This window comes from Centropristis striata, chromosome 7, assembly GCF_030273125.1.
Source record: "Centropristis striata isolate RG_2023a ecotype Rhode Island chromosome 7, C.striata_1.0, whole genome shotgun sequence".
Lineage (NCBI taxonomy): Eukaryota > Metazoa > Chordata > Actinopteri > Perciformes > Serranidae > Centropristis > Centropristis striata.
This window is the reverse complement of record NC_081523.1, coordinates 23944902-23972699: the sequence shown is the minus strand read 5'-3', so window position 1 is coordinate 23972699 and position 27798 is coordinate 23944902. Positions and strand designations below refer to the sequence as shown.

Below are 27798 nucleotides of genomic sequence, written 5' to 3'. Positions count from 1 at the left end.
ACACACAATAGCAGCAGCTAGAATGTAATTCGCCCCTCAGAAGGATTTCATGTTTCTATGGAGAAGAATGTCTATTTTTAGGGGCGATATAAATAGATCTTTCTGTTGCTCTGTCGCTTGCATTCATGTCTGAATTTACCCAGCAGCCTTTACTGTATATTATTTTCTTATCTGTGTGTCTCTGAGGACTTGTTTCTCAAACCACACATTCAAAGGTTCATCTGCTCTCATCCTGATCATGTAAATGACACGCGAACAATGAGCTGCAATTTGTCTCAGTGACATTAGTGCTGAGGTGTATGAGGTCAGAGTGCACTGACGCTCAGAGGGAAAGGAAACGTGCCTGAGTGTAATTGGTAATTGGTTGTCATATTCATCAATACACTTTCTACAGCGCCCCTTAGACCAATAAAAGCACCAAAAGCATCAAGATAACAACCTGCTCTTGACAGATGAGAGCCACGGAGCCGGACAATGTCCTCTCCTGAGAACAAGACGAAGCCTAATGAAGGTGTTGTAGCAACATCGGGCAATTTCATATCCTGATGCTTTAAATTAGGACAATAAACAGTAAGTGTTGGACAGAGACAGTGGCTTTAAAAAGTGGAAACAAAGGAGAAGAGGGATACCAGAGACTTATTGAGGAAGTGGGCTGGAGGTGAGACAGAGAGCAACTTTGTAGCCGTGGAAACAGTTGCTAAGTAGCGAACCGAGGCATCCCTGGACAGAGAGGGACAAAGATGTGATTGTGACGGACGGCAAAGTGCAGGAAAAGAGGAAGAAATATCCATTTGTTTAAAAGATGTTCAGAGTTTCACAAGCTGGTTAGAAACAAAACAGTTAGATGTGGTTAGGTTAGTTCTATGGAATATTTAATTATCCATTTTTGCACTAAGATGTGCATAAACTACAGGTATTTAAAATACAAAAATGTATTGGATATCTCATCGGTATCATCTATGAGTAGCATGTTATTATTGGTTATCAGTATTGGCTGGGGAAAAAAATCCATATTGAAGCATCCCATATATTTTGTTATGACCTTTGTCACCTTTCCCCTTGACATGTTTAACTACATATTAGCTTGAATGCTCAAGCGAACATGTTTCCTATTAGGTCATTTCATTTAATTTGGTAGTTTTTTGTTGTTGTTATTTTCATTAAATCCTACGAAGTAAATCACAATAGCAATACCCTGCAACATACAGTCATGGAAAAAAATATTAGACCACCCTTGTTTTTTCAATTTCTTGTTCATTGTAATGCCTGGTACAACTAAAGGTGCATTTGTTTGGAAAAATATAATGATATCAACAAAAACAGCTCACAAGAGTTTAATTTAAGAGCTGATATCTAGACATTTTCCATTGTTTTCTTGATAATAACAAAATCATTATCAATCAATTGAAGAAAACAATGGTCTAATAATTTTTTCCATGACTACTGTCCAGTGTAAACCATGAATCCTCAACAGAACTGCAACTAACGATTATTTTAATTATCCAAGGAGTCTTTTCTAAAAACCTTGTTTATTTAAAAAAATGCCAGAGGTGATATTGTCAAACTGCTTGTTTGGTCCAATCGACAGCCCCCACACTTAAAAATATTTTGTTTACTTTTGAATAAGACAAAGAAAAGCAGCAATCCATTAAAACTGAGAAACTGGAATCATAATTATTAGAATGACTTTGATGAAATGATTATCAAAATAGTTGCTTGTTATTTTTCTGATGATCAAATATGAAATTAATAGTTTTGGTTCAATGTTGGATTCTCCACCTAATGGTTAATTGTACCTTAATGGTTTGAGAACAATTTTAAACATCAAACCCACTGGATTATCTGGAAAATGCATTGTCAATGAGCTAAAAAGGTCAACTGTGATATTTGTGAGGATTTAAAAAAAAAGAGTTATGTATGTTTAAAAATGACATCTTTGTGAATTTGTTTTACAAAACCAGTCTAACATAAGGCTTAGTTTGCCTTTGTGTTAAAATTTAGATGACCACTCACCAAATAAAGTGATGCACAATGCTCAATTGTCACTAAGAACATATCAAGATCGACTCCCACATTAATTATTTGTCCCACCTGTGCCAGTCACACTCAGGTGTGACTCCCAACCTACGGGAAGCTCCTCCATCTTTGCACTTCTCTTCCTCCCAATCCGCATCGCCTCGCCCGTCTCTCTCGCTGCTGTGAAATCTGACTGACAGAAAACAGGGACAAAGAGGACATCCCATTAATATGCTAATCCATGCAGGGATGACTTCAACACGCAGAGCATAGTCAGAAATACGTGTGTCAACTAGTGCGGCATGCTGTGTGTAATCAAAGGTCAGGCAGGAGGAGGAGGGTGAGATGAATGTATTGAGGTTGTGGACAAAAAAAGTAAAGCGGTGTGTTTGTGGAGAGGGAATCCCCGTGTCCTCACATCACAAACACATCACACTGCCTCAAAACCCTTGCAATGGAAAGAATGAAATATGCAACAGAGTGCTTTGAAGCAGGTGGATCATGCAGCACGTGTGTGGCTAGTATGCCATGTGACGACTTGTTCGCTCTGTGCTGGCATCAATAATCCATGGAACCTGCTCCTGTGGAGAGACAGCAGAGCACTGGGGGCTTATGTAAGTGAGTGTCAGGTCTGAGGGTTGGGTTGGGGTCCTCCAGGACCTGACTGACTGACGAGAAGGAGAAAAATACACAAGAACATGCACATAAATATGTTGACGGCTGAGAAACAAAGAGACATCCATTGTGCAGCATATGTTTGTACTTTTTGTGAGAATCTACTGTATTCTTTGACATCTTTTATCCACAAGCGGTTTGTTTTGTTGCTGATAAGGCTTTTTTGAAATGAGTTTGAAAGATGTCGCCAGGCGTCTCCTCACTGACCCGAGGGATGAGCGAGTACAACCTCCTCTCTCCTCTGTCTCAGTAAATGTACCACGCTCATACACTCCCTCTGCCTCGCAGAGAAAGACAGCCAGCAAGAGTGTTTCATCCAGCTCCTCTTATCTCCCTGGCCAAAATCCCCTGCCTCCAGAAAGCAATTTAAAGGCCAGACAGAGACAGAAGAGAGGGACAGAGAGAGAGAGAGAGAGAGAGAGAGAGAGAGAGAGAGAGAGAGGAATGCAGCCTTATGATAACACTAAGAGATCAGGTTCACTTGAATACAACAGGCTACATGTGGGTAAAGTGGAAGCAACCAAAAAAAACTACATCAAAATATGAAGGAATGAAATATAAATAATTGCATGAATTGTATCTTCAGCCTGTCACATTGTGCATTCTTAGTTTATCGAAGAAAGTCTAAATTACTGCTAAAAGCTGAGTAAAATGTTTTTTTCCAAACTAATGATGTGTCAGGAAACAACAATAACATAAGATAATGTAAATGTTTGAAACTGATGATTCATAATAACGTGTGGAAGACTTGGCTTTGTTGCCCTGATTTTTTCTGTTTCAAGTGTTTTGGTACTTTTATTTTGTTGAACTTATCGACCAATACAGACCTAAAGATCAAGATTACTTAACCGGCCTTTAGTTTCTAGAAGGTGTTTGTTCATTTTTTATTCATTTGGCCTAGTGCTTCCCCGTTGTAATACAAACCTCACAGAAACTATTAGTATATTAGACTCACTGTGATACTTGATATGACCAAACACTGAAAATGATCTCAGCAGTTAAATGTAATACTTCAAGTTCATGTGTGAACAACACCACGGTTTCCTGAAGAGTATCTAAATATCTATTCAGTAGGGCTGCACGATATATATCAGGCTGATGAATTAAACTGGACAATAATGGGATATTCATTTAATTATGTATTATTACGGTAAATTATTGGCAGATGAGACAAAGCCAAAATGCTTTCGTTTACTTAACAAGCACAGCATGTACATACTCCCATTCAATAAGTGGTGGTATGCACCTTTACATTTGGTTTGCAATCCACTAATAACACATATTATCAGGTATGCACTCATGTCTGATTTGACAGATTATGTCAAAGTATTTAATTGTATTATTAGGGAAAATGCTCTATAAAAGCTAGAGAATGACTTTGTTGATGTACTCGATTAGAAAAAAAGAACATGTGAAACGGTTGGATGCGGTTAGGTCAGAGCTTTGGAATATTAACATCCATCTTTTCTCACTACATTTTAGCCTTTCTTACCCTCAGATTTGTACAAACTACAGATTATGAACTTCTATTAAAAATATAAAACTGTGAAATCACTGGTTATCTCATCTGCCTTGGCCATGAGAAGCAGGTAAATATTGGTTATGAGCATTGGCTGAAAAACTAAATCAACATCCCAGGTTTATCCCATATATTTTGTTATGACTTTGTGACCTTTCCCCTTGACAAGTACAAATGTAGAGCTGCATTTTGTCTCAAAATGCTTTGAATACTAATAAACCAGTAAGCTTTAAGTCCTTTGCCATTAGGTCATTTTAATAGTCTGGCTACCCTACAAATTATATAATCACATGTCTTTTTATATTGTCTCATGTTTATTTCATAAATTGTCTTGATGCCTTTGTATGTTTAAATCATGTCAGATTGCCTTGTTATGAAAGTGTGAAACTCGACTTACCGTTTAGTGAGGTAATACCTGTCTGTGTTGTGGTCAGCTGCTTTAATAGACGGAGGAAACAAAAGCCATTGTGCTTGTTAAATAATCACTGTTGAAGCGTGGATGGTAATTAATTATCACTAATCCTAAACTAATTAAAGTAAAACATACACAAACAAACAAGGAGTTATAGTAATATAAACTCTATGATAAAAAAATGCTTGCAAACTTTCAAACTACACAGAAACTCCTCTGTGCAGCTCTGACATAAAGACATATTGTCTGACTGGCCTGAATTCGTCTAAATCTGCCCCAACCATTAAATATAACTCATAATTACAGCTGTGACATTCTTCATCATTATGAAGCATGTCTGAAATTGTGGCCAATTCAGAAGCAGAATCCCAATCAGGTTGAACCCTCTTTGCTCTGTTCTAGGAAGTAATTAATCTTAACCTGGATGGCAGTGGTTAATTAAATATTGAGGCAGCTTAAATGGCTGCACTGTCGCTTTGCTTTATCAGTCACTTCCTAAGATGACAGTCTCATCTCTTTTCTCTGCTCTGCATCTGAAGATACACACTTCTCTTATCTTGAGAAGTGGCTCTAATCAGGTAAATCCACGGCTGCGGGACATTGTGTTTTAAAAATAAAATACTATGAGTACAGCTTCCCTAATACGTTTTCAAGAACATTTCGGTACAGAGTAGAAAGCTGCCTGTGATGGCTGGTATGGTTTTCCACAACTCCAACAGACATGCAGGTATTAGGAATTATAAAATACATTTATCAACTGTATTTGGCATTAATAAATCCACACACAGAAAAATCCTCTTTCAGACCTTTCGGCAGATGAATTTTGATATTCCAGAGGAGTCTGGGATTACAATGACAGGCAATCTACTGTGAGGTTATAATCTGCTCTGTCAATGCTCTGCTGTCTCTCCCCCAGGCTGCTTTTAGTCTTTATTCCACCGGGACTGATAAAATCAGATTTTACAGCGATGGCCTGGAAAATGAGAAAATGCCTCTTTATGGGAATAAGGGATAGATTAAATAGAAAGACAGATGGATAAGGGCAGGGTAGAAGTTTGACATTTTGGGCAATTTGCTTAATGGCTTTCTTACCATCTAGCTATTTTAGATAAGATGGCAGGTAACAGGTAACCAGTCGTATAAATTATCTGTTAAAACAAACAAAAAGTTATCAACTGTCATACAGTACAGCCCAGTATTGATCATGCAGTAAACCAGGACTGCGCAATATGTGTAAAAGTAGCATCATGCAGCATATTTATTGTTCTTAACTTGCACACAATGCCAAACAGTACCATAAAGTACCATTTTTATCATTATTAACTATATATCATTATTGTATTCAACTCAAAGTTAACTTATTACTCAATCTTTTTTACTTTCTTGTTTTACTGAATCAGCAAATCAAATGCCTGCTTAACGCCAGTGGTGGAAGTATCCAGATCCCTTACTGAAGTAAAAGCACTAATACCACACTGCAGAAGTACTCCACTAAAAGTAGTAAAGTTATTGTGTATTTAAAACTAACTGAAGTAAAAGTACAAAAGTTTCAGCAAAACGTACTTAAAGTATCAAAAGTAAAAGTACTCATTATGCAGAATGGCCTCACTGAGATTGTTATATATATTCCTAATGTATTATTGCATTATTAGCATTTTACTGTTGTTGTTGTTATAAACATGCGTAATCACTTTAAATTGTATTTCTTTTCCATGTTAAATCTTTACCTGAAAAGTTACTAAAGCTGGCAGCTAAATGTAGTGGAGTAAAAATTACAAAAGTTGCCTTTTAAATGTAGTGAAGTTGATGTGGAAATACTCGAGTAAAGTAAAACTAGCCTACCTCAAAACTGTATTTAAGTACAAGTACTTGAGTAAAAGTACTTAGTTACATTCCACCACTGCTTGACGCTAACGCTACATTGTACATGCAGTTAGTCAGGCTTTGTCCAAAGCATAGACTGAACAAATACAGGTAAAAAAGATAAAGAAAGAAATCCACCAGCGCTTCTAACCCTGTTTATATATTTTGTAGGTTTTATTCCATTCATAAACTGAAGTGTAAAAATAACTATTTGCCTTTGACCAGTAACCCAACGTCTAGCCTGTCGTTGAATACAGTATATGGTTATGAAGGTTTGGGAAGATACTGATATCATATAAGAGGTAAAATACCGCGCCAAATTAGGTTATTTTAGCAAGGACATGGTGATTTTAAAGCAGGCCTCTGACCTCTGACCTCTAGATATCTGAATGAAAATTGGCTCTACTGGTACCAAGAAGTCTCCAGTCCATTTATATACAGTATATGCTTTATATACATGCCTGCTTTATGATGATAAAATGTAACATTCACACGCATATGAATATTTTTGCATACCGAGGTAACTAAACAGCCTGTGAATTGCATAAATTGGATATCATTGTAAAACTGAGACTTGTGGATGTAATGAGCCCAGTTTTATTCATATGTGATGATGTTAGTCACCATTGGAGCCCATTTAAAAAAAAAAAAAAACTTCACTGTATAAAATGCCCTGTTGTGACCTCCTGGATAATCATGAAACTTCACAACCAAAAACAAGAGACCTAGAGCATTCAGAAGTTGTATGGCTTCCCTGGGTACATTGAAAATAATTTCTCAACTGTTTAGAGAACATAAGTACTAGCCATAAAATTAGCAAAAATATAGAAAACTCCAAAATGTCTGAAGTATTTGAAACCACAGCATGTATTTTCTTATGGTGTGCCATAGGTCTTGGTACATTGATGTAATATTTTACATCAATGTGGTCAATGGGGTTTTATCCATTCTTGAATAAAAAAAAGATTGCCTAATTCAGCACAAATGTGATCAACCCAAAAACTGATGCAACAATGGGAAAGTCCTTCAGAAAGGGATACATTAATGTTCTGAACCCTTAGGTTTACTTATTCGACTTAATTAAGTCATATTTATTAGAGATTTATGGCCAGAACAATTTGACACAAAGTGCTGACCTGCATTTCAAATTAATATTCAGATGATGTACACCACTTCCATTTATTGTTGACCTGCTATCTCCCCCTAAAAATGTCACTGATCCCCAATCCCCATTTCTCAATAACAGGGCGAAATGATAAAGGGTTAAAGTTAGTTAATGAGTGCGCTTTTCCACATTTGGACGGTCAGCCTTGTCGTTTCTCTACTGCCAGTCTTTGTGTTAAACTGAGATAAGCTGCTGCTTGCTGAAGCCGTTAGCTTCTAGCGACACCATGGAGACAGGACACTGAAGTGGTATCAATCCATCCCCCCAAAATGTAGATATTCTCCGAGGCAGACAAATCAAAGAGAACATTAAATTTAGAGTAGGAGTAGATGCCAGCTGGTTTCTCTATTCCCGTCACATTATCTCATTATAGACTGCTCTGTGTACAGTAGGAAGTTCAGTTCAGTCTGGAGCCAGATGTGGCTGCCAGTCAGATTAAAGTTTTATGAGGATTAAAACTGTCTGACTACATCTACTGCACTAGAACACATCACACAGCTGCAGGCAGGCAGACTTTTGTTGAATTCTCTGAATATACAAGTTTTATTCAGTTTTTTTTTTCTTACTCTCCTGCACAAAAACAGACCTGAAATCCCTTTGGCTCCAGTGACATAATAGCAAAATCTCTGTAGGTATAGGTATGTAGGTATAAAGAGATCTGATGTAATTGACAGGTGCTCTGCAGTTTGGAGAAGCAAATAAATCTTCCATTTTGACTTATTAAGCCATTTGGACTTTTGGGGGAAACTGTCAAATGGAAATTGAAAATACATTCCTGTGGAATTAATGATTTCACAAATGTGACCCAACAGGATACGACAAAAATATAATCTCCATCATAATATATCCATTACTCACTCACACAAGAAATAATACAAGAGCATCACCTAGTGACCATGACTAGTTACTGCAGGAGGTGCAGCGCAAGTATATTAACCTTGTGTTGCATTTTAGTATATGGAGGGAAATCCATCCAAATAAAAATGTACTGCTCATAAATATTAAGACAGCACAGCTTATCACATTTTACTGACTTGCTAGCCGATTTCATTTAAATAACCAAGGCCAAAAGAGGTAAAATCATTTAATATTTCACACAAAAAGCATAGAAGTGATCGCTGTGATTGTTTTGAAACAGTGAAATGTTTATGCTGCAGGCGTTGAGCATCAGCTACAGGCAGGTCAAGTGCCATCAATAAAGCCAAATGCAGTATTTGTTTGTGTTTCACTAAATGCATTTTATTATCCTAGTGGCAATACATCTATTTAATTAAATACCAACATGACTCTTATTGTACACATACTGGCATAGATTTGGCTTTCTCTCTGTAAATCAAGATCTAAAGTACAAAACAAATGTTTATCTATAAGGCTATCTGCAACTAGAAGCAGGCAAGTGTATCAGATTTAGTGTAAGGGTAATGACTGATATGTTTATGGTTTAAACTTAGGATCAAATAGGAGTTTAACAGGGTGCAGTAATGTATGATGGGACTTTTATGGCAAATTATTCAAAAGAAGTCTAAACTGAGTCCCTTATGTTTGAAACAAATGTCCACAAGGTTCAGAAACAAAAAGATAATGGAAACAACTTGAATCATTTATTTTGGACTGAATCAATGAATACAAAAAACATCTGGGGTCAGCTGACAGTGTGGAACCACAGGAAGTATTTACAAATGTGTTATCTACAAGAAGGAATGGGATAATTGAATTCTGCTTTCCCAAAATGGGCAAATAGAGTGTGAGACACAAGAGTGGGGCGAACAAGTGCTGGGAGTTACACCTCATCTGTCTGGACCACAGTCAGTCGCGTTGAAGCTTCATCACGTCACACAGATGGCAGATGACAGTTTATAAAAGTTGACACAACACCTCCTGCTGTGAATCTCATTAGACAGGAGATCAGAAACCTCAGACAGAGTGACCACCAACCGGCATGAGATCACTTTAGCCCTTGAATCATTCAGGAAAAGTCCCAGTCACCTGCATTTCTCCATTCTGCCTTTTAGAGCCGTTATGTAAGAACTTAGGAAGCTTCTTCATCGATCTTTGGTGCCAAGTAATATTTGACGTGCCCCATATCAGCAATCTTGTACTCCACCACTGTTGAGACAAAAATAGTCAAGTTAAAGAGGCCACAACATCTGTAGGCATTTAGAAACCAAATGAAGACTTGCTGGTAACGGGCACATAAGAAAGGGGCATATGGACTTACCAAGGGGGATATCAGCAGACATGCTGAGGGTGACGGTCTTAGACAGCGGCGTTGCCTTGGTGAAGAAGTTCAGGTAGTTGAGGGCAAAGATCAGCTGGACGGGTTCATTCATCTCAATAGTAACCTAAGAACAAAGTACAGGAGAATGGTCAAACAAATGTTACATGTACAAACAAAACCATAAAAGTAAGATCACAACTAAAGAATTGTTATCCAATAGTGACATTGTTAAAAAAAACTTGTTTTGAAGATAAGCAAATATTTACTTTTGAGAAACTGGAATAAATTAATATTTTGCTCAAAGAAAAAGAAAAGCCTTGAATTAAGATGATCAAATTAGCTTCAGATAAATTTACCATCAATCGACGTCTAATAAGCAATAAACATTTTGTATAAATAACTTCTTGTTTGACTGCTTGACACTGTACTAACCCCAATTTTATCAAACATTTATACTCACTGCTTCCTCCTCCTTGTCTACGTTGCTGGTTTGGGACAGCTTGACGTTTCCTGTGCCCAGCTCTCCTGAGGCGGAGAACTTGACTCCGTCCTTGGCGCAGGAGATCATGACGGCGTCACCGATCTGGGAGAGGTCACGGCAGATACGGGCAAACTCCCCAGAGGGCATCTTTACCACACAGCTGTACTCCTGCTCCTGGATGGACAGAGAGAGAGAGAGGAAGGTCAGGAACAGTGTGCATGTAAAGGAGGCTGGACCCAAAAAGACAGTGGACAGAAAGTACTTACTGGAATACCGAGCTGCTCCACATCGAGATCCATCAACTTCATCTCATAATCGGAGACTTTCTCCTGGTCTGCATGAGTGAAAGGAGAAGATGTAATTTAGACAAAGATGTTGAAGGGACAGGTAAACAGTTTATGTAAAGAAGACTTTTATTCTGCTTTTCTGTCAAAAACTCACTGAGTGTCTCAAACACAAGGGCAAGTGTGTCTGCATTGTCTTCTGCTCTGAGGGTGATGATGTCTTCGTTTCCTGCACACTTCAGGATTTTGGACATACTGTGTGGGAATAAAAAAGGGCAAAACTGTTACAAAATGCAATAAAAATGAGGAAAAAAAAACGATATGGCATTATAATAAAAACATGTATGTAATAACTATTTTAATCTCTAGATGTTCTTAATGATCGATATATAAAATGCAAAGAAAAAAAATAAGCCAAAAGCTGCTGTCATAGATTGTCTGAAAATTTTACTTTTATCATTAAACGATCAATATTGTGAACAACTGTTAATCTTTTTTTAAGTTTCAGCCCTAATTAAGTGTTCCAAAGTGCATTTATAGTTGTACAACACATATATAAATTACACAACGTTTAATTAGCAACGTAAATCTGCTGCATCAATGTAAAGCATTTATGTGACTCGGAATACATTAGTTTCGACATCAAAACTTCAGTAACTAAAACCATGCAGCGCGCTGGTGTTGTGTTACAAAGGCGGCAGTTAAACGGAAGTCGAAGTTCCCGGGTTAAACAACAATTCCCGCCAACCCTCCCTGCAGAAGATTTGGCGCTCAAATGACGTAGCTACGTCATTTGAATGTAGCTGCTGTCTGTCAAATTGTGCCATACGGAATTTAAAACACAAAACAAAAGTAGTGCGTTAAACCAGATCAATAATAACATAACGCAGGTGTAAGCCATTGTATTCAAACAGACAGTAAAGAGTTAATTCTGAGCCCAGTCCAGAGAAGAGACATGCCCGGGCAATTTCACCAATATGGCCACCCTCTTTTCTTTGTAAGCCTCAGATATCACACACAGACCATTAACGGAGCTAACAAAGATGCCGAGCTGGCTGAGTGGCGTTATAGAAGTTAGCGTAAGCGGCTATAAGCATAAAATCGACCTGACAAAACAAACTTCAGCTGTTTCTACGTGTATTTTTGAAACGATGCAACTTTGACAGTCTGCCAAATCTAGCTACAATAGCAGGCAAAGCTCTATTTCTCTGCAGGTCAACAGCTTAACAACACAACAGGTAGACAGATACCAAGAATGTTTTCTAGCTAAATGAGGCGTGTTTAATGTGTACTCTACCTGCTGAGGTTGACTCCCATGGCGAGGTTTCTGTCGCAGCGGTACGAGTCGAAGCCGTCATGCCGCAGAGTGAGCTGGACCAGAGAGACGTGAGAGGAGTCCATGCTCTGCAGGGAGATGCCGGACGAGCTGACGTCCCAGCAGGCTTCTGTGATAAGGTCCTTCAGAGCCTCCAGCACCTTCTTCAGGATGGATCCCTGGACCAGGCGAGCCTCAAACATGGTGGCTGTGGAGTTTTACGTCTGCGTAGATTCAAAGGAAGAGGTTGTTTTGTCGCCTTTGGCGGGAGGGAGGCTGCAGGTTGAGTTATCACCAAGTCGGAGAGAGACAGACTCCTCTAAAAGTTGAGGCTTTGTGTTGTTGGCTCGCTAAAGTGCAGCACGCAGACACCACTCTCACTGCAGAAGCAAGGTTTGCGCTGGTAGCGCGCGCCAACCTCAGCTTATAATGACTCGCCGTTTATACGTCATTTCCGTATCCGCTATGTATACTTCCTGATTTGGCAGTAATACCCGCCATATTGGAGAGGTCAATTCTGTGAACCCCACACAAAAATCAATACAGAAAACTACCCAAGATCATGTTTAAAGCAATATATAAACAACACATAAGCATAAAACATAAGCAAAAAGAATAGTGGATAATAAAGGATATCATAATTTCCATTTTATATTCTGACAAATTTGCAGTCCATTTTATGTTTATTTTTCTAACATTTTCTGGGTTAATTTCAGATGCTTGGGCAATTTTTTAAATTTATGTAAGAAAATGGGTATTCAGCAACCTTTCTTTTGCAAAAATGAATGTGGTGTTTACCAACAATAGACATTAGGTGATAATTATAGTAATAATGTGAAGAACAGACTGTATTGGTCAAACTAATATCCTATTTTCTTTTTTTTTTTTTACAAATGCACCACATTGTAACATCAAACCATTTTATGCAAACGTAATAAACATGTGTATTTATAACATCCCATTTCCTGAATTTTATGGTACGTTTTGAAATACATGACAGCTGTTTTTGAAATGACTGTGTATATTTCAAAAACACTAACACAGTAAATTAGTACTACTAGCCAAATAGGCTACAAAGACACACCTTGGTTTCAAAGTTCCATATGAACTGTTGACATTTAAAACATTTTAACAGCAGCAATATGTAGTTCAAATGTTGTCTTTGAGTTGATAAGAATGCTATACAGTACATACTGTATTTCTATGACTACATGTACACAAACACATGTAGAGATACATGTAGAAGCATACATGTTCACTTGTATGGGACAATTGCTTTTCTTTACCCTCTATGTGTAATATGTGAACCTGTGCAATTATAATTATAAAGAAAGAACACAATGGTCACTTTAAATTGAAATTTTATTTTATTAATCAAGGAGAAGTGCTTGGTTTGACTGGCACACAGCATCACTAATCACACAACCGCGTCCTTGGTTTGTCACACACACACATACACACACAGACACAGATATAAAAAGGATGGTATTCTTATACTGCCATTCAACCCCCTAGTAAATACTGATACAGGCCACTTAACAGCAGGGTCATGACACTTGGTGTAGGCAGGATGTGTATGTGACAAGATCTTAGAAAAGAGAGCAGAGAACATTTTTGCAGAAAAGCAATCTGAGGTATAAAGGAATGTTGGACTTGTAAAATTGCACATTTTGCATTACGTGTTGTGGCAGGGACTTTATTTTTGGACGGTTCTAAAGTTGTGTTGGCATTGATTGTAGAGGCCAAGGTTTTCCTCTACTGGGCGACCCTTTACAAACTGTCAGACAGGATGTAGTTGGTTGCCATAGCGAGGATGGGGGCTCCTGTTGGGACACCGGGGAAAGGACCACTGGACCCAGCGATGTCGATGTGGGAGTACGGCAGAGGTGAGCTAGAATCCACACCGTGCTGTGTTGGAAATTCAGGAATAAAAGCAACAACAAGTTAATCAATGCACTTCTTCATACTTATAAATAACTTATTCTGACACTGGGTGAGCACCTTGTCAAGCCCCGAGGCCATGATGAGGAAAGCTGCAGGGGTCTGATGTCCACGAGGTGTAGCGGAGGACGGCAAGTTGTTGCACTGCAGAATATCCTCGTACTCTGACTTTCCCTTGTGGAAGTCGTAGTCCTCTCGTCTGATACTGGACACCTCGAACACATCGCCCAACGCCTCTCCAGCTGCATGACAGAGGACAAAGACAATGCGCTAAATTAGTGAAGGAGGATGTAAAGCACTCAAACCACTATGAAGCATTTGTGTTGGAAATACTTTGTTTTAAAGTATTTGATAGGGTCAAAATGGCGACATCTGCTGGGCAGCCCAGGTTATTGCATTCATAAAGAGGGACAAAATCCAACACTATGATGAAACAGTGATTAGTACGAGTTGTCTGACTGTTGTCATTATAACCAGCTGCAACAGTGTGAAGCCGATTTTGTTTTAACCTTGTTAAACTGTCCTCAATTCAATTTTTAGGTACTTGTACTTATTATTTTCACATATCCACTTAGCCTCATAGCATAATTGCCTAAGTCATTCTGGCCAAGTTGAGATATCTGCCTAGCTCTACTCTCCTAACACATTCACCATGCATTATGGACCATGTCATCAGCCTAAATATGACTTGGGCAATTCTGCTATGAGGCTAATAGTGGTATTAGTATTAATATTTTTACTTCTATTAACTAAGGGATCTGAATATTCCTTTCACCACTGGCAGGAACTATCACAGAAGCGGTTTTGAGGGTTTAATCGTGCATAATGCAGTCACCAAACTTTGTGTCTCCTTGAGATAGAAAAAGGAGGTCAAAAAAGGAGGTCAGGAGGTGGAAATAGAGGGGTAAGAAATAGGGAAGGGCCACAGGCAACTCCATTAACTAAACAAGGCCATGCAGTTTGCAGTCTGGGAAAACTATTGACTTCCGCAAAGATCAAACATGAACTTTTCTATTAAATTTCTTCTGTAAAGTTTTCTTACCTTTCTGCCATTGAGCAGCATTTGCATTGCGATGAGCCGGTCCGTTATCCATGATGATCTACACAGAAACAAGCAGCGGACTGTTTGAATTTTTACAGTTTAAATGTCAACATCTCTCATCAGCGTCAGTCTTTCAGCAGTACTTACGGAGTAGTTGGGTCCCATGGCTCTGATGGCGTGGCCAGTCAGAGTAGCGATAGTAAACAGCTGAGGAGAAGTCTCACGCACCGCCTGCACACACAGACCATTTGAGATCAGAGTGAGAAATGATAGAAGTGCAGAAAATAGGTCAGGAAGTACAGGTTAGTTAATAAATAATGAGATGCTGACCTTCTCCTTCATCTCACAGAGCAGGTCGACCATTGCCATGCGTCCCTCTGCATCAGTGTTTCCCACTCTCACTCTGCGACCCGCACGGGAAACCACCAGCTCATCAGCAACATAGCAGTCTGAGAAGACACACACAGAGGTGTTCAAGGTTACACATACAGAAATGTTTACGATAATATGTATGATAGAAGAACACTGGATGACACAGACCTGAGCCAACACTGTTCCTCACCATGGCCATGGAGCCGATAACCTTCAGGTGTTTTGGCTTCAGTTTGGCTAAAATCTGGAAAGCAGCAGCAGGTTAGGAAAGGACCTTATAACAACTGCATAAAACTTTAAGGTTCACCAACCTTGATAAAATTTCTAACTCTTAAATCTGAGTATGTGTCACATTCTATAGAGGGGCCTTTATTTTCTCCTGAAGACTAAATAAGAGCTTGCATAAGGGAACATCTTCATGTGCTTTTTTCCCTCCATCATGACTCAGCAGCATCCAGATCTGAGTCACCTTGTGCTGAATATCTAGCCCAAGTCCTGAGATCCAGACATTTAATAGCTCCCTGAAGATGTATTAGGCCCAGTGTCCACCACAGTGTTTTTTTCCTGAGGCCATAGTGGAGGAGGGGCGGGACAGATAACAAGGACCAGCCGTCACATCCCACATGTACGAGGATGGAGGAGAGATTAATACTGCTGGTCGACAAGATCTTTCCTTGCCCACAAAATCTCATGAACCCACATAGACCAGCGGGTCCGTTTTCAATCCCTTCATGCTTCAGCCTTCCCTTAATCCAGAGCAAGAAGCAGACACTTTCACTTCTGCAGATATGTTTTATAATAACCAGATGCAACCAAAGCGCCCTCAGCTCACCTGGAAGAAGCCGGCCACAGCAGCAGCTCCACACTTGTCTCTGTGCATCCCGGCCATGAAACCACCGGCCTTGATGTCGGCTCCACCAGTGTCATAGGTGATGCCCTGAAAAACACCACATAAGAACGGTTAAACTGAATGTTCCTTCCCTTAATTTCTCCATTTCCACTTCATCTATATTATTTTAATTTCTCAATTATCTGCAGATTGTTTTATCTTCATTGTTTATCACAATAAAAAGTGACATCCAAAGATATATTAAAATCCCGATCATGTCAAAGTTAAAAAACTTCACATTTACAAAGCTGGAACTGGGAAATGTTTAGCATTTTTGCTGCAGGAAAAATTACCCCACCATCAAAATAGTTGTAGATTTCCTTAAAATTCTTAAATGTGTATCGGTTTGTTCTTGTCAGATCACATGCATTATTTTACACCATTTCCCTTTGACACTGGAAGCCTTTGGTACACTGTAATTTTATAAATTTGTTTCTATGGATGAGACAATGTTTACTTGTTATTTATCATTATTCACTCGTTTAGATGACTACATTATTATTTTATCCTTTTATATTTTAGGGGTTCAAGGACAGACGTCTGAGAGTCTCGTCTCACCTTTCCCACCAACATGAGCGTCTTTTGGACTGGTCCCTCTCCGCAGTACTGCAGCTTGATGACTCTGCCCTGGTGACGGGGAACACCTGAATGAGGAGAAAACTATGAATTAGCATGCAAATGCTAAAAAAAATGACCTGTTGCCATGTTAAGTGAAAAAAACAAAATATGCTCCCTACTGTTGGCACAGCGGTTGACAGCAGCCAGACAGGGATACTCTTTCTCCAGAACTTTCACGTCGCTCAGCACTTCGACCTGCAGGTTAATAAACACATACATGTAAATGTGTTCTGATGTTTGAGGCAAAAAGTGGTTTTAAATGCTATTGAAGAAACGAACGCCCACAAAACTGCCCTGGACCGAGACTTGAACAGTTTCTTTTTAAAAAAACCCAATATATATTATTTTATCAGAACATCTACATCAAATAGAAATCCCCCCTTATACAGTCACACAGACCAAACAAAAAATATATCAGTAAATAAATAGAATAGAAAGGTAAAACTGTTTCCACAGATGTTTCTGCTTCTTAGAAAGAACACCAGATGATTATTGACCTTTTTATAAAATAAGCAGATCATCTCGTAATGTTTGTTGCTACCTTCACAGGGCTGTCCTTAAAGAGTTCCTGGACGTAATCGGCCACACGAGGAGCAGCCATACGTTCAGGGTCTGAGCCGCCAATGTCACGACACGCCAGTCTGAGGAGGGGAAACAGGACAGCTGCTGGTGAACGAGGGAACACCACAACAGGAGGAATCTCATCAGGGAATGAGGTGGAGTGTTTGTAACCTACCGGCCACTCTCCAGAGCATCAGCGAGCTCCACCAGTCTCTTTCCCTGAGCCTCCTGAGCTGCCCACAGACCCAGAGCACACACCTTGTAGTCGCTGGGCTTTACATTCCCTTCCCTCACTTCCAGGGGCTTTTGGGGGAAAAAAACAAGCGAGTGTTTTTTTTGTTTAATGTTCAGAGCTAGCATCTTATATCAGATACAACTGAGAGCTTTAAATGCCACACAACACAATATATGGATATATTATTATAATATTACTGTTTTAGGTGTATAATAAATGAAGTAGCACTTCACATGATTGCTTATTTAAACCGTCCACTTGTTGTTGGATCATCCAAGATGCATTAAGTGTGAAAAAGCCTTCATCGAGGCTCTGGGTGAGAAGGAGTTGTTATCTCACCATGTAGAGAGCATGAAGGGCCCCGAGTGCAGCCACCATCGTGCTGTTCTTGTAGTCCTTGTGTGTGGGGCAGACCAACAGGGGGCGCTGCATGCCCGTTTTCAAGGCCCTGAAAAGGACACACAGGTGAGTAAAAGACCAACAAAGAAACCTGGAGGTAACCCCAAAAAATGAGACACTAAAGTGGAAAAATCAGTTTTTATCAACAGACCGCTTCATGCCGTTGACCGCTGCATCACTGAAGCGCCTGACATCATCATAGTCACGGTTTACCGGGCCCGTAGAGGCAAACACCAGGCGGTTACCAGGGAGACCAGGGACCTTCAGGACCACCACCTCCTCCCCCAGACCGCTGTCCACCTACAGGGAGAGCAGATAGGATACAGAAGAACAGGATAAACCACCTCTTGTTAGTAATCACCTGAAATAGATAAAATTTCCTTTAAATGCCATTAATAAAACTTTGCACACCCCAGGCAGAATACAAAACATAATACAATATTTAGTGCAAAGACATGTAATAATAAATAGGATAGATGTGGGTCAAAGGTAAATATGATTTGATATGTTCAAAGGCAGTACTGAGTAAAATGCTATCATTTAAAATACCAACATAGTTGAGATTAGAAAGCAAATCAATGCCACAGAGAATAAAAAATTGACATTCTTCACAGTCCATGTTTGTTCACAGTAGTAATCGAAGTTGACCCTTTTAAAAAGAAGCCACTGGTTGTACAGTATATGGCAAACACATTTTTTTTTGCTTTCCCATCCTGTAAACAATGATTTAGAAGGTGGGAAATCTCAATCAAACCCAAGTTCCTGTAGGGTTTAATACTGGTGCTAAACTCAGTTTTGTATGACTTTCAAATAATCAGATTATATAGAACTAACTTGATTTTTTAAAAATCCCACAATGTATATGTTTTCTCATCTAGCCTTATCTAACTTAACATCCAATGTTTCACTAATTAAAGACACAGTTGTAAAGGTTGATCTAGGAAATTTTAAGAATCAATACTCTGTAACTCTGTAACCGAATTTCCCTTCGGGGATGAATAAAGTAATCTATCTATCTATCTAACTGAACTTAAAATAAGAGTTAATCCTAAACTTCCAGTATTGCATGAGAACACAATGTTCATGGTTGTGATAGAGGTAAAACAAAGGCCAGGTGGGTTTTTTGGCTGCAGGTGGCAGAAGAGACTTACAGAGCTGTAGTCCTGCAGTGGAGCTTTCAGACACTCGAGCTCAGAGGGCAGCGTGTCATGGCTCTGGGTCACCAACACGATGCCATCAAAACTAAGGGAAAAAAAGACAACTTTCATCCAACAAAACTGTCCATTTTAAAATGCACAAAATAACGTTCAAACACCTTGGCATCTAAAGAGGCTGTGCAGCATTTTTTATTAATACTCACTTGTGGTTTTTGAGGTCAGTGGTCCATTCAATAGGCTGGACGCTGCACAGAGAAACACATAGAACAGTTATTTCTTAATGTTGCTATTGTACTGATGATACGAGACTACATATCCACTTATGGCATATGTATTGTCTTTTTAAACTTTATAACATTTTCTGAACTTCCCAAACTGCTATTATTTGCCGTTATCTACTTAGGCATTATATCCACATTTCTGATGATTATTTACAAAAAATCTAATCAATGAAAATTTTCTGTGTAAGCACCAACAGTCAACACTACAATATTGTCTCAGTTCTGATAGGCATTTGGTCAGAAATATTGTGATATCTTATTTTCTCAATATGGCCCTGCTCTAAATGTCAGCATTAGTGAAGATATCTCAGGCAGAATGATGTAATCAGCTTTTATAAAGCAGTTTATTGATAACAGAGAGGGTCAAAGTGTGGAAACCTGCAAGACCTTTGAAATCTGCCTTAGTTTCAGCTGGATAAAGACTGATAAGTTGATTACTTGTCTCACTGCAACAAAATCATAACTTTGTACTCATTTGTGCACTTTATTGGCAGCACACCAGAAATTGCAGTACATGATGTAATAAATCTGCGTCAAGTGTCCTAGTTTTACCAGTCTCTATTATACTGCTCAGACATTTCTGGGATCATATGACACTTGCTATTAAACAAGGGAAGTAAAGTGAGACTGAAAGTGAAGTCTCAGCAAAAAACAAAAAACAAAGAACAAATAAAAAGCCTGCGTGGGCCCTTTGAGTGGAAACTCAATCCAGAAATAGGCAAACATGCAACATGAGAGGATCAGAATTACTACTTTGAGCCAAGAGATTAAACAGATTAAATCACTAATTAAAAATGTAATGACTACATTGAATCAGTTGGGGAAAAAACCAAACACATTAAACGACAGCTGTGGGGAAAAGTACCCTCTACAACAAAAACCCTCTGAGCCTCCTCAGCAGCTATTTATTGCACAAAGCCCACGCGGCGGAAAGCTGCACGTTACAAACCCGTTGACCCCAAATAAAATCAGACAAATGACGCTAAAATAAAAGCCGTCGTTAATCTCACCTGGTGCACATTTTGGTCCTCCTCCTCCGGTGTCTTCAGGGTGAAAGAGACAGCTGATAGCCGATTTCAACGACTCCTTCCCTTCAGCCCTCTCCCATTGATCACATGATCGGGTAAGATGCTCTCATGCTGCATTCACCGGCTTCTCGTAGCTCGTAATTACGACTTTCGCGGTCGTAAAACGCCACATTTTTCACTTTTAAGAGATTGAGTTTTGCAATTATATCATTCGCAATAACTGAGTGGCTGATGTTTAGTTCCAGTTGTATCAGTTAAAGTGTGTACAAGTAATAAGATCAGCTATGAAATTTAAATAATACATTATCTTCCCGGTAGCTCGCAAATACGCGAAGTCGCTAAATCCCCACTGCTCTTAAAGTAACATTAAAGATACAGTAGGGAATTGTAGTTTCCAGAGCCAATTTAGCAAATACCTTAAGCAGCTTTAAAATGCATTTATGAGGAAAATAGCGAATATTTCTTCACACGTTCTAACAAGAATCATGGCTACACTCTGTCGTTAGCTCCCGTTGGGCACTTTGTCTCTATTCTGACAGGGCTGACCTCACGAACTACAAATACTAACCGGAAGTAGTTAAAACTCTTGTTTTCTGTGCTGAAGCAGAAGTGAGTATTAACTAGAGACAGTACAAAGGGCATGAAAGAAGTAGCTACTGTCCCGGTTATTCAGTAGTAGGTTGCAGTGTCACATTCCTGTTGAAATGGCATTTTATCTCAGATAAAAACAATACAGCAAAGTTTCGGTTCGAGCTGCAGGTAGGCAGAAGTTAACCAGCTACTGCAGCTGTGTTCATGCTTTTATTGTTCTGGTTGTGATTTACAGCTCAGTTATCAGGCGATAGTGGGTAATGATAAATGTGCACTGTGGCAGATATGCTGACATGATATGTACTTGACCCATTTTGTGGCTGCCAGTCGACAAGCTAGTTTGGGTACTGAGTTTAGCTCAGACAGAGTATTGAGTTTAAAACTTTGTTTCAGACTGTTAAAGTCAGAGAAGTTAATAAAAATCCCAGTTAAGTCTTGGAAATGTCACATTTTTTTTTAAAGGGAAGAAGAAACATGCCATAATTGTGTTTCCCACATTTGGTTTTTGCATAATATTTTAGTTTTCAGCTGTCTCTGTCTGTCTTATGGTTCATAAAGACATGAAGGTCATGTTATTTCATAGGACTAGTGCTGAAACAATTAGTTAATTAATGTATTTGTGTACTGAACTGTAATCAATCATTTAAAAATATGTATTATTAAAGAGCACTAATTTATTCAGGAAAATGCTTAATTTTTGTCCAGTTGCAGCATTCTAAATGTGAGGATTTGCTGTTTTGCCCATTTAAAAAAAATACAATTTCAATTTCAGTATCTTGTTTTGGAGACCTTATTGGACACTTTCCACTATTGTATGTTATCTAACAGACTAATAATAAATTGATTTACTGAAAAAAAAAATCCTAAATAGGATAATAATCAAGGCAGGTTTTTATTAGAGCCCAACAGATATATCGGTTAATAAAGTTTCATGTTTGAGAAAGTAGCTCTCTAGTTACAGAGTAGTGGAAAAATCAGTGCACAATCCACATAAAAAAAGCTCTATTTTTATATACTATATCAGACCACTCTGTTGATAATAGAGCCTAATTGGCCTATAATCAGCCACCATATCAGTTCTTAAATCAGTATTGGCATCGACCTCAAAAATCCCATATCGGTCTGGCTTTAGTTATTTGTGCACAGGTGCTGCAATCTATTTAGATTTTGTGTCTCTTGACATGTGAAGGATCAGCTGTGACGTATTGACAATGACAAAAAAACTCTAAGCCTCTCAGACACCCTCAGAGACAGAAATCTCATTTGCTGTTTGTTTGATTTCTATTTTCTCTCTGCTCGTCTGTCGGCTGTTTTCTTTCCTCTTCTCCTCACATGACTTCCACTCCTTGTGTCCTCAACAGATGAGACTTCCTCTTCGCCCCTTTTGCATCTTTAGGTGTTTATTAACTCGAAGGCGACAAACAACAGACCTGCAGCGGCGAGGCCTGATCGGTGCAGGGATGCGCCTGGTGCAGTTTCATCCCCATGGTGACGGAGGAGCCATCAGAGTGGGAGTGGAGCAAGGTGACGGAGGGCTCGGTGTGGTGGATCTGAAGGCGTTTGACCCCTCCATGCCCTCGACCATGAGAGAGCTGCTGGAGCTGGGAGACAAGGGTCTGGAGTGTGCACAGAGGTTTCCAACACATTCACTCCTATTATTACTAAATATCTTTGTTAGCTCCTTAATTGCTGTCTTCTTCGTCCTAATCTGTGAGCTTCATCTTCCTTAATTACACTTTTCTTCTTCCCAAATCATCGTCTTCCTCCTCCTCCTCAATATCTTCTTAATAAACCATCTTCACTATTACCATAATCTTCTTAAATCAGCACTTTATCCTGAATGTAATCTCCTAAATCAACAGCCTTCTTGCTTAATTGTTTTAAACTTTAATATTTCCCCATCTTCTCTTCTTAAAACAGCAGCACGTTTCTGAATCAGCAAGCTATTCTTGTTAAATCACGCTCATTGTAAAACACAGATGGTAAATTATCTTCTTCTTCAATCAACTAAATTGTTTAACACTTTGTTCCTTCACCACCATCTTTTCTCAATTAACAACTCGCTCTCCTTGAAAAAAAGTCTAATTAATTAAAATCAGATTTGTGTTGAAACTTCTTCTTCCTGAATGGGCTTATTAAATTAGTATCGTCTTCCTACATCCTCTTTGTTCATACATCCTTTTTTTCAACCTTTCCTAAATCCTCCTCTTCTCTCCTCATCAGAGCCCTGTCGTCCGGTCAGTGTGTGGTGCAGCGGTCAGACATCCAGCTGCTGGCTCCTGTGTTGGCCCCGGAGAAGGTGGTGTGTGTGGGGATGAACTACCGGGACCACTGCCTGGAGCAGAACGCCCCGATCCCCAAAGAACCCATCATCTTCAGCAAATTCCCCAGCGCCATCACCGGGCCGTATGACGACATCGTTCTACCCTCAGAGAGCCAGGTGAGAACCTTTATGTCACATTAAAAAAAAAAGATGTGGCAAAGTGTTTTACAAAAAGATAAATTTAAATGCCTTTAATGATCCTTTAGATGTGCATTGATTTGGTTTGTGGAGGGTGTAGCTTTCATCTTTCAGATCTGAAGATGTGATGCTCTTCCGGGTGGTCAGAGAGCACAAGAACTCTCTTAAAATCAATCCTAGAAGTAACAGGGAGCCAATGGAGAGAGAAGCTGAAAGGTCTTACGTGTGGTAACGTTTCTGCTTTAGTGGATCAGCTTTAGTCGAGATAGAGCACATTTGTTGAGGCAGCTGAGAAATGCCCTGCAGTAGTCGAGGCATACTTTATTAAAAGCATGGATGATTCTCTGCCAAATCTTTGGGCTGAAGTAGACATATTCATTGTTCTTTTAGTAAAATCAGCAGGACAGAACAAGAGATATTTCACTGAGCTGAATATTTTGGTTGGGCCCCAAAAGTAATTCAAGACTTTTTAAAAAAATGATCACAAGCAGGTGAATTAAATCTGAATAATTGTGCATGACACTCTGTAGGCAAATGAAAATAATCTGTTTTGTTAACGAGAAGAAAAACACTTAATTTAGTGTAAACTTGATCCACAGAAGCAGATTAATTTAATTTCACCTCTCTCATGAGCACTATCTTATTTCTTGTCTTGAAATAACTCAAGAAAAATGAATACAAAATTCCTCAAAAAAGCTACTTTCCACCTAGGGATGTCATGAGATCAGTTGTTTTACTACATGATTATCATGGCCAATAAAACTATAATGATAAATCTATAGTGAACTCTGCCTCTTTTGGCAAATGAATGCCATATATTTCTTTATTTGCATTTTGTAAAATGGATACTGACTGTTTTAACATACTTTACTTTGACATTTTGTGAAGACTTTTAGCGACTTAAAGCTGTTTAGACTTAATGTAGTTGGTAATTTGGACACTGTTGTGCTTGTTTCATCTTTTGTCTGGCTGAAGGAGGTGGACTGGGAGGTGGAGCTGGCCTTTGTGATTGGACGAAGAGGAAAAAACATCAAGGTGAGCGTCACCACATCACCTTTGATGGCCACGACACTTTGATGCTCTGGCGAAGCTTCCGTTCTGACCTGGTTCCACTCTCTGTCGTTCAGGAGGAAGACGCTCTCTCCTACGTGGCCGGATTCACTGTGGCCAATGATGTCAGCGCGCGTGACTGGCAGATGAAACGCAACGGGAAGCAGTGGTTGCTGGGAAAAACGTTTGACAGTTTCTGTCCTCTCGGCCCTGCCTTAGTGACTGCAGACGCTGTGAAAGGTGAGACGGAAACGAGAAACTACAGCAGGGAGAGTGCGGCAGAGAAGGGAATTAAAGACAATTGGCTTGTTTTTAATATCAGCAGCATTAACAAGCTGCAATTCCGTTCTTTCAAAGAGATATTTAAGTGACCAGTCCGCAAGCACATACAAAAAACATTACAGCTAATGTCACTGGCTGCAACGAGCAAAAATAGTTACATTTTTTTAATCCTTTCTCCTCCAGATCCTCACAGCCTGGGTGTCCGCTGCCTGGTTAATGGAGACACAGTCCAGAGCAGCAGCACTGACCAGATGATCTTTAAGACAGAGGCGCTGGTCGCCTGGGTCTCTAAGTAAGTCCACGTTGTGCATGATTCGTGCCCATAATGATGATGTTTAAACTTCACACTGATTTACATAATATATACAGAAACTTTTACATTTTTCTGCTTCAGTAACGCGAGCTGAGAGCGCAGTTTCCCTTAGAGACATTATGCAAATGGAATCATGTCAGAAATGAATCCAAATAAAGTAGCACTGAGCGAGCAAATGTCTCCCATTCTTTATGAATTTGAAACTTAAATTACATGCTTCGACGAAGACTTATCCACTACGGCTGGCACTCTGTTGCCCTGGAGCAACCTGGCCAACTGGAGCGTTCTCTGATCTGAGACTCTTCGACAGAAACTCCTCGCTCGACTTACTGGTGAAAATGCCTCGGTCGTTCTGTAATAAATGCAGTCACAGGATCTCATGACATATTTAACCAAGGATACATTATGGAAGTTATTATTTTGGCTGTTCTTGCCTGATTTAAACTTCTCAACAACAGTCAATAGCAAGTCATGCTTTTACAGCTCCTGAATCTGAGCCTCCACTTTTTTCTCTCCTGTCAGGTTTGTGACTTTGACTCCAGGAGATGTTTTCCTGACAGGAACTCCTCCGGGAGTGGGTGTGTTCAGAAAGCCACCCGTCTTTCTCAAGGTGAGTTAATGAGCAAATGTAGAGCAGGTATGGACAAGTTCTTTTATCTGCATATCAACTTGAGTTTTAGACTCGTCACAAGAACCAAGACGTGAAGGTCTGCATGCACATATTTTCAGCTAATGCTGGTAGCAAGAGCAACAAATTAGCAGTCTGCTGAGTCGCCACTGCACCTTTGTTTCTGCTCCACACTGTGTGAAAAGAATTTATGAAAATAAGGGGAGAGTAACTGCCAGGAAAAACTCGAGTTACAGATGACTAGGGTTCTAAGTTAATTTGTATCCAGGTATTTACAACAGTCTCTGGCTACCAGGGAGAATAACATTAGATTGATTCTTTGTTTTTTACAGTGTTATCAAATTGGGTACTGATAATGATAGAAATTCACTGGTTTGGTAGCATACTAAATTTCTTGTATCGTGACATCTCTATATAGTCAGTGGTGGAATGTAACTAAGTACATTTACTGAAGTACTGTACTTAAGAGCAATTTTGAGGAACTTGTACTTTACTTGAGTATTTCCACATATGTAACTTTAAACTTCTACCTCACTACATTTTAGGGGCAAATATTGTGCTTTATACTCCACTACATTTAGCCGACAGCCTTTCGTTACTTTTCAGGTCGAGATGTAACATGAAAAATCAATTTATAATGATTATGCATGTTTATAAATTAAACCACATTAAAGTCAAAAATAATAATACAATAATATACATGGAGTATATAGAACAATCTGCATAACAAGTATTTTTACTTTTGATACTGTAAATACATTTTAATCTGAAACTTGTGCTTTTACTTCAGTAAATTGCAGGACTTTTATTTGTAGTGGAGTCATTCTGCAGTGTGTTATTAGTACTTTTACTGGAGTAAGAGATCTGAACACTTCTACCACCACTGTATATAGTTTTACTTTCATTTTATCCTCAAGAAATTAATGGCTGAATATAATATGCTTAATCTATGGTAGTTTCAGGGACTCTGTATAGTCTGTAACAGTGTTTTAATGGACAGTGAGGAAGCTTACCACTTGAAAAAGAGTAAAGGTGAATTTTAACTGTTTAACTGTTTTTCCTTTCAGAAAGGAGACGTGGTGGAGTGCCAGATAGACCAATTAGGCTCTATTATCAACAGAGTGGTCTAAACCCAGAGACCAACTGCTGAAAACATCAACAATCCTTTGCTTTGAAATAAACTGCACTTCTGATCGGCTGCTTCACACAATGAATAACTATTTTCATTGATTTTCTTTTTCGAAAAGGATGTGTGAAAATCGGCCAGGAAATGTGTAAGAAAACTGCATGTTTCCTGGTGAATGTTTTATTCACGATACTACAGTAAATGTGAGGAAGGACAACATGGCATTCTAGGAAGGAAAACATGGTATTTTTACTCCATGAAACAATGTAATTACGTGACTCAACATGCTGTTTGCAGCTCAACCTGTAATTGAGTCACAGTCATCACTGCTGTAAAAATACCCCTGATAATATCAGCAGCCACCCACTCATTCTATAAAGCACAAATTGTGAACCCCATGACTTATTTTAACATGTTAAAAAAATATATATTTCTAATTATGTGTAAATCATGATAAATTGTACATAGCACTTTAAAGGATTCAAGCAACCACTTAATCATAAAAAGTGAGCAGATTTTTCGTAAATGGAGGAGTTCAAAAATAAAAAATATTCTCTCTTCAAAATGTGTCCTGTACATCGCCTGAGGGAAAGTCCTTCATAATTACTTAGATCTGCACTTTGATTTATGTTTTTCACTGAGGCTACATTTTTTTTTTTTTTTTAAAGGCAGAGACAGAAAAATCACCAGACTGAATAAGACCATCTTACAGTAATGTGATGGGGTGATTTTTTTGTACATTTAAAAAAACAAAACCAAAACACCGAGTCACTTAGGAATGTATGACATGAATTGGTTTAAAAAATCAGCATTTCATTCGTTAGATTTGGATTAGTAAATTTGGATTTAGATTTATCCAAAGTATCTTAAATCTGT

At 38.9% G+C, this 27798-nt stretch overlaps 3 protein-coding genes across 4 annotated transcripts; 1 reads left to right on the top strand and 2 right to left on the bottom strand.

The window, feature by feature from the left end:
* Positions 1-9229: 9229 nt before the first annotated feature.
* Positions 9230-12344, bottom strand: pcna (proliferating cell nuclear antigen). Its single transcript, XM_059337985.1, has 6 exons — positions 11931-12344; positions 10791-10888; positions 10616-10683; positions 10329-10523; positions 9869-9992; positions 9230-9756 (listed from the first exon to the last, which is right to left on the bottom strand). The coding sequence occupies exons 1-6, from the start codon at positions 12149-12151 to the stop codon at positions 9680-9682; spliced, it is 783 nt and encodes a 260-aa protein (XP_059193968.1). The 5' UTR covers positions 12152-12344; the 3' UTR covers positions 9230-9679.
* A 948-nt stretch (positions 12345-13292) lies between these two features.
* zgc:152830 (uncharacterized protein LOC767682 homolog) lies at positions 13293-20569 on the bottom strand. Its single transcript, XM_059337293.1, has 16 exons — positions 20454-20569; positions 19366-19407; positions 19157-19247; positions 18157-18305; positions 17946-18054; positions 17547-17674; positions 17352-17451; positions 16930-17005; positions 16751-16836; positions 16136-16240; positions 15472-15547; positions 15262-15380; positions 15079-15162; positions 14932-14989; positions 13950-14131; positions 13293-13856 (listed from the first exon to the last, which is right to left on the bottom strand). The coding sequence occupies exons 1-16, from the start codon at positions 20462-20464 to the stop codon at positions 13719-13721; spliced, it is 1554 nt and encodes a 517-aa protein (XP_059193276.1). The 5' UTR covers positions 20465-20569; the 3' UTR covers positions 13293-13718.
* Positions 20570-20916: 347 nt separating this feature from the next.
* fahd2a (fumarylacetoacetate hydrolase domain containing 2A) lies at positions 20917-27013 on the top strand. Of its 2 annotated transcripts, none has more exons than XM_059337296.1 (8): positions 20917-21080; positions 22424-22695; positions 23286-23502; positions 24499-24558; positions 24651-24813; positions 25039-25147; positions 25691-25778; positions 26864-27013. In XM_059337296.1, the coding sequence occupies exons 2-8, from the start codon at positions 22424-22426 to the stop codon at positions 26924-26926; spliced, it is 972 nt and encodes a 323-aa protein (XP_059193279.1). In that variant the 5' UTR covers positions 20917-21080; the 3' UTR covers positions 26927-27013. The 2 variants fall into 2 exon arrangements, with proteins under 2 accessions (XP_059193279.1, XP_059193278.1); XM_059337295.1 differs by lacking the exon at positions 20917-21080 and adding an exon at positions 21088-21230.
* The last annotated feature ends 785 nt before the right edge of the window (positions 27014-27798 follow it).

What these genes read in the sequence shown, in the direction of transcription:
- zgc:152830 (XM_059337293.1), bottom strand. An exon ending in CCCTTCATGCTCTCTACATG is followed by an intron (nt 17,675 to 17,945) that starts GTGAGATAACAA and finishes TTCCCCCAAAAG; the next exon opens with CCCCTGGAAGTGAGGGAAGG. An exon ending in TGTCAACCGCTGTGCCAACA is followed by an intron (nt 16,837 to 16,929) that starts GTAGGGAGCATA and finishes CTCCTCATTCAG; the next exon opens with GTGTTCCCCGTCACCAGGGC.
- fahd2a (XM_059337296.1), top strand. Translation starts at nt 22,424, where the DNA reads ATGAGACTTCCTCTTCGCCCCTTTTGCATCTTTAGGTGTTTATTAACT. An exon ending in TTCTACCCTCAGAGAGCCAG is followed by an intron (nt 23,503 to 24,498) that starts GTGAGAACCTTT and finishes GTCTGGCTGAAG; the next exon opens with GAGGTGGACTGGGAGGTGGA. An exon ending in AGCCACCCGTCTTTCTCAAG is followed by an intron (nt 25,779 to 26,863) that starts GTGAGTTAATGA and finishes TTTTCCTTTCAG; the next exon opens with AAAGGAGACGTGGTGGAGTG.
- pcna (XM_059337985.1), bottom strand. Translation starts at nt 12,151, where the DNA reads ATGTTTGAGGCTCGCCTGGTCCAGGGATCCATCCTGAAGAAGGTGCTG. An exon ending in ATGGGAGTCAACCTCAGCAG is followed by an intron (nt 10,889 to 11,930) that starts GTAGAGTACACA and finishes ATTCCCACACAG; the next exon opens with TATGTCCAAAATCCTGAAGT. An exon ending in GTCTGCTGATATCCCCCTTG is followed by an intron (nt 9,757 to 9,868) that starts GTAAGTCCATAT and finishes TTGTCTCAACAG; the next exon opens with TGGTGGAGTACAAGATTGCT.